Here is a 6,677-nt window from a genome sequence, read left to right on the forward strand (position 1 = left end):
AGAACTTCAGAGCACCACACTTCCTTCACCTCCCAGCAGCTAGGACCTCCCCCAGGTGGGTGTCTAACCAGAGCTATAAAATGGCCTTGACGCTGCTAGGAGCTGCTGGGAGACAGAAGGAGGGTGGACAAGGGTGGCTCAAGGAGAGAAGACAAGAAGGGAAAGGGAGAGAGGGCTCGGCGGCACCGCAGCGTGAAGCATCACTGGCGCATCCACAGCCACAGGTTGGCAATGCAGGCCGACAACATCATGGTGAAGAATAGAGCTTCCCTTTGGCGCCAGGTGGTGCCCTGGTCCTCCAGGGCACACAGACGCTCGGTGATCACACGCAGCTGCAGAGAGACCAAGAGCGGGCTGGTGAGCAAGGCTCTTCTGGGAAAGCCCATGGCACACCAGTGGGAAACAACATGAAGTTAGAACAGGAAGAGGCTTTGCTGCCCTTTAGGGGGCCAAAGTGCCTCTGGGTGAGAAGCAGCCAGAGCAGCTGAGACCAGGGGGCTGGGGTGGGCCTGGCAGGACCAAGGGCCAGGCTGCCTGTGTTCTCAGGCCCAGCTGCCTTGCCCCTCCTTGGGGTACATCCAGTTGTCTGGAAGAATCCAGCCTATCCCAGCTGTGCCGGGGGAGCCAGGGAAGGGCACTCCAATCCTGGGACAGGCTGGCGTGGGGGTGGCAGCACCAGAGTGAGGGCCCCAGGATGGGGTGACTCTCAGGGGCCAGAGAGGGCCACCAGGGCAGATGCCCCTCCATGCCTGTGCCCATGCCCGTGCCTACTGTGGTCTCTGCCTAAGAAGACCTGGGCTTGTTCTCAACCAAGAGGACCCCTCTCTCAGACCTCTTAGCGCCACTCTCTCCACATAGTCACATTGCCTCTTTCTCCTCTCTTTCTCTCCCTTGTTCCCATCTCTCATCTCATGGAGAGAGGCAGGTTTGAGACTAGACATCAAGAAGGGACACTGGAGCCATAAAGACTGGGAGGAAGGAGAGGGGAGGGTAAGACAATTGGAAGGACTGCAAACCTTAGTGGGCCTCATCATGGTAGAGACTCACCCTTCCCAAGACACCATGATTCTGCCTCCACCCTCCAAGTGGGGCCCTGGCACAGCAGATGCTCACCTGTCTTCTCATGACTTCCATCTCCAGTCCATTTAGCTCTTCCAGGCCAATCTCTGTGATCATATCTGCCTCTGGGTTGCTGGGCAATAAGAAAAGACAGAGGGTCAGAGCTGTTGGTGGTCCCAGGCCAGGCCTGGCAGGGAGCACAAGAAGGCCATGAGAATAAGGGGGTAAGGTCAGGGGCTTCTCTGGACAGGGACTCTGTCAGTCTTGAGTCCTTCCCGTCTCTGGTAAGCAGGTCCTGAGGCCTGAGGGCTTGGATCCAGCCCAGCCCAGCCCAGCCACAAAGTGCACTCAGAGGCCCTGAATAGGCAAGGGGCCAAGAGGCTCTGGGGCTGTGGTGAGGTGGCAATAGGGCACCAACACTCCAAGAATGACCAGCTGCTTATAATTCCTTCCTGGCCAGTCTGCTTGCCGGCCCCTCTGGCCCACCCCAGTCCCTGCCCAAAGAGCTCCAGCTTTCCTCCCAGAGCATCCCTGGGATCCTTCTTACCGCTCATAATGGAATCTCATGCCTTGGAAGCCACCAGGGTACTCCTGAGGATGGGCATCACCATGGCCTGGTTCTCTCGACATTCTGGGCATTGGCAGCTGGTGCCCCTAAGGAAAGGAACAGTCAGTCAAAGTAGCCTGCTCAGCCCCAGCTGAGCGGCTGCCCTACACTTTACCTGGGACCAATGGTGCACCCTATCAGGAGTCACATGGGGCCTGATCCTCTGGAATCAGGGGCTGGCAGCTTCAGACCACCAGAAGAGCCTGGGAACCCCACAAGTTGGCCACCTGCCACCACTCCAGCCACACCATGCTCCTCAGTAGCTTTAGGCCTTCCAGACTACGGCGAAGGAAGAGCAGTGCCTTGAAGAGCTAGTGTGGGCTAGAGAAGCAGAACATGCCGGACCCACCTGGGTTCAAATCTCTGCTCTAGATTTCCAGTGCAAGATGAAATATTTCACAAGCTGCTAGTTTAACACACACTTACACATGCCATCCTCTAAGCCCTTACCAGTATCTAGTCATTAAATCCTCTTCATGACCCTCCGAAACGGGCATTACCATCACCCCATTTTGAAAGATGGGAAAACTGAGACACAGAGAGGTCAAGTAACTTGCCCAAGTCCCACAACTGGTAAGTAGCAGAACAGTAATGTGAACCCAGGGGCATTGTGATCTTAACCATTACACTATCATGCCTCTCGTATCTGACATTGCTTCCCCTCAAGACTCCATTAAGGTGACAGCAAAGACAATAAAATGGTGTAAACCCATAAGAAAGAACATAACGGGAGAGGCAACAGAGAACGAAAGATCTCAACAAGATTGTGGAATTCAGAAAGTGCTGCTAACGAACCCCAGAGAAGCAGGCCTCGCATGGTGGGGAAGCAGATGGGGAGCAGCTGAGGAGGGAGCTCCCACCCGCAGCACCCAGAGAGGACCCAGATCTGGAGGCTGCAGGAACACTGGAGTGGTCTCAAGAACCAGGGTGGAACACAGGAGCATTAACCGAAGGTCTGTACAGGGAATAGACATCCATCCCTCTCACCCCACCTGGCTGGCAGCCAGGCACTTACCCCCAAGTGCAAACCTGAACTAAATGAATGGGAAAGCGGGGGTGGTAGTGCCACAAAGTAGAACCATCATTTAAGGATACCCCTGCATGACGGCCCATTCCTCCCCTGCCCACCCTGCTGAAGTAGAACGTGCCATCTGACAGGCCTCACCACAACTCAGAGTTCTAGGTTGGCTCTTGTATTTGCCTCAATCTTAAAAAGAAATAGAAAACCAAGGCTCATCTGTCACCTGAGAAAGATCTGCAGCCTTGCCACCATGCTCCATTTGTTGTAATAATGCAAAATGAATCTTTCTCCAAAGTGCACACAGATATGGGTGTGACATTTTTTGTGTGAACAGTAGTTCACAATCATACTCTATTTTCCTCTTCTTCTTCTTAATACACCTCAAAAACAGGATTAAAAGAGGCCAGCCCAGGTGGCTTAGTGGTTAAGATTGGCATGCTCCATTTACACGGCCCAGGTTCGGTTCCCAGGCATGGACCTACACCACTCATCTGTCAGTGGCCATGCTGTGGTGGCAACTCACATACAAAAAGAGGAAGATTGACAGTGGGTGTTAGCTCAGGGTGAATCTTCCTCAGCAAAAAATAAAATAAATAAAGCTCTGGCTTCCATGGCAATTGCAAAAAAAAAATTGCATTACATGGACAGTGGGTGTCAAGAAGACCCCAAGACTATAAAGGGGGAGTCGATCAAGAGTCTCTCCTAGAACAATTTCCACACCATCCCCTTGATTTAGGTAGATTGAGATCTGAAGGACAAAAAGTTTTTTGAGAGGTTTGAAGGCAAAATTAAGATGAGTGACTGGCAGCTGGAGTTTGTTTGTGATAACATAGTTTGTTTTTAGCACATCAATATGATAAGAATTAATTTAACAACATCTGCAAGTCAATGATAACTTACTGTGATCACACATCATAAGACAGGTTTAACTGTTCAAAAACAGTTGTCTTGTTACTTTTTTGTTTTTAATTTTAGAAACCCTCTATTTATAATTATATACATTGTAAGACAGAAGACTTTTATGCAAATTTGATGGAGATTAGGAAAATCTATGAACTGCAGCAAATTCCAGCTTCTCTCAGTTAATTACTTCAAAAGTGTTATTTTCATTTTCATGTACTTTTTAAGGCACACTACTTTTTTTTACTCAAATCAGCATAATAATATTATTATTTTTTTTGTTCTTTCATGTTGTGGTTCTCTCAAAGGCAATAACAGTTCCATGAATTTTTTTACTCAAAAATAAATAATGAATAAATAAATAGAATTGATAATTTTCTTAATTCTAAATTTCTAAATTTAATTTCTAAATTTAATATAACAACTCTATTTTTTAAAAGTGTACTCCTCTGGTCTTAATAGGTAACTTTAATTAATCCAGAGATTATACCACCACCACCGCCTGCCACCTCAGTCTCAGGGGCATGGGTGGCTTGCTGGAGCCTGACTTGCTAAAGCAACTTGATTTGGCTTCAGTCTTTGGACACAGGAAGCTGATTCAATATTTCTGGTTCATTTTAATTCCCAGGAGGTCTCTGACCTGGGAGCTCTTTTTCTCTTTGGGGGTGGAATCATTTCAGCATTTACAGTAACCTATTCCCTAGAACATTCAGGTCTCCCTCCTCCCCAACCATGTTGCCTTCCCCAGTAACCTCTGCAACAGTGTAATAACCATGTTTCTAAAACTTTCCCTCACCCACAGTGAATGTAGTTTAAAGGATTGGCTACAGAATAACAGGACTCAGGTGAATCCCTAGAACAGTCAGGTATCCCTCCTCTCCAAAATGGCTGCCTTTTCCCAGTATCCTTTGCAACAGTATAGCTGCCATTTTTTTTAGAACATTCCCTAACTCACATTGAATGCAGCTTACAGGATTGGCTACAAAAAGGCCAGGTTCAATTGATTGGATTTCCTAACAGCCAGGGAGCACAGGAACCTCACTCGCCTTACCCTTGTCCCAACCCTGAGATATATATATATATACACTTATATATATTTATATTTATATATATGTAGAAATATATATAAAATATAGATATATATGTAGAGAAATATATATATTTTTAATAGAAAGCGTCATTTCACACACACTAGAGTTTTACAGAGTAAAGTACATATATGTACTCCCCAAGCTATACGTGCTTCAGGCATTCTGGACTCCCAAGGTTGAACTCCCAGCCTGTCAAAGGATGGCCCTGACTTCTCGCTGGACCTCCCTGCCCTCGTTTACCTACCTGGTATACAGAAGCTTCCTCCGCCCCCCAAGTCAACATCTGGCCCTGCTCAACCTACCATCGTCAGAGTGGAGCCCCTACAGCCAGTACTCCCAACCCCAACCCAGTCACCATGTGCCAAGGGCCCCATACAGTACCCCTTTCTTGGGCTGGGTGGCAGTCATATTCCAAACCAATTGGCCTGTAGCAGAGCCAGCAGCCTTTGGATCCAACTTCTGTTGCCGCTGAGAGGTACCCAGGGACCGGGACCCACACTCCATTATTTCTAGGAAAAATAACAGAAGCCCCCAGAACACCCATAGAGGCTGTACCAAGGCTTCCTTGGCACAGCACATACCAGAAAGGATAGGGTCCCCAAACTTCTTAGGAATCATTCAACACTCATTCACTGCTGTCTACTGGTCAACCCCAGGCCTCAGTTTGTTCATCTGTTTAAAAGTTTAGCAAGTATTTGCTGAGGGCAAAACTCCGAGCTAGGTTACTGGAGAAAGAGCAATGACTAAGAGACAGCATTGCAGAAATCAAGGAACTGATTGTGTGTGTGTATAGGAGGAGTGAGGGGGCAAAACAGAAACTAATCCATCAGTGTAGATTCAGATCAAGAGATATATGCTTCTAAAATGATAAAAATAGGGCAAGATGATGGAAGGAAGGGGCTACGTCTAGAAAAGTTGGAAACAACATTGAGGCAGAGATGTGAAAGAGAAACAGAGCCCATCCATGGAAAATCTAGGGAAAGAGCATCCAGGCAGAAGGAACAGCAAGCACAAAGGCTGTGAGGAAGAACCAGTGTTGGGGTGTCACAAGGACAAACATAACTGCAGTATGGAGTGGGGCACCATGCCACAGCATGAAATATGTCGAGTGACCTTGATAGGATCCTGTAGATCGTGGTAAGGAGTTTGGATTTCACTCTAAATGGCAGAAGGCACCGGAGAGTTAGGAGAGAGAATTGATCTGATTGATCTTATAAATTAAGCCCTCCTAATGTTCTGCAATAGACATAGTGGTGGCTTAGACGACGGGGAGACCAAGGGACCACACACGTTGGTCCCATCCTCCTCCCTCAGGGGTGCAAAATGCTCACATCATCAATCCCTTTCCCCCTAGCTCCCCTGTCATTCAAGCCACAAATACATGCATATGCACACCAAGGCACAGACATGCACACATACCCACACATACATGCAAATACATACATGCATATATATGAGCGTCTGCCCGGCCACACATGCACATTCTCCAACACACACACACAGGTGTAGACACCCAAGGGAAGGAATATTTCAGAGGAACCTCACCTGCTATCACCAGGTGCTCTTGGCCTTGCCCACGGCTTCCAGGAGCCAGTTCTTTGGCCATAGACATTTCCATCTCCTCCTTGATGCTAGGGGGGCCTCCTGCCATCACAACCAGTTGTTCACTTATAAGCTATGGCCAAGGATGCACAGGGAGAAGGGCACAGAGGAGGCACTTGGAAAATCAGCTCTTTGAGGGGTAGGAGATCAAGGAAGATATATCTGGACATGGGGGTGGAGCCAGACTCCCTCTTTGGGCTCAGGCCTTGGACCCAGCACCTTCTGTTCCTGCTGTATCTTGTTGGCTGGTTTCGAGGCCTTCTCCCTGCTACTCTGTAAGCAACTTAGGAGAAGAGATAAGGTTCAGAAACTTTGCCTGTGAGAACTACCCTGGCTCTCAGGTCACCTGATTTTTCCCCATTGTGGAGCAAGTGGGGTCCAGCCTCCATCATTTCTA

At 48.3% G+C, this 6,677-nt stretch overlaps 1 protein-coding gene across 1 annotated transcript; it reads right to left on the bottom strand.

Annotated features, from left to right (window-relative positions):
- Positions 1-200: 200 nt before the first annotated feature.
- Positions 201-6,329, bottom strand: FATE1 (fetal and adult testis expressed 1). The gene is made up of 5 exons (XM_004443706.3): positions 6,224-6,329; positions 5,060-5,187; positions 1,607-1,713; positions 1,114-1,192; positions 201-332 (listed from the first exon to the last, which is right to left on the bottom strand). The coding sequence occupies exons 1-5, from the start codon at positions 6,327-6,329 to the stop codon at positions 201-203; spliced, it is 552 nt and encodes a 183-aa protein (XP_004443763.1).
- Positions 6,330-6,677: the final 348 nt, after the last annotated feature.

Source organism: Ceratotherium simum, chromosome X (assembly GCF_057802395.1).
Source record: "Ceratotherium simum simum isolate JZ-2026a chromosome X, ASM5780239v1, whole genome shotgun sequence".
Classification (NCBI taxonomy): domain Eukaryota; kingdom Metazoa; phylum Chordata; class Mammalia; order Perissodactyla; family Rhinocerotidae; genus Ceratotherium; species Ceratotherium simum.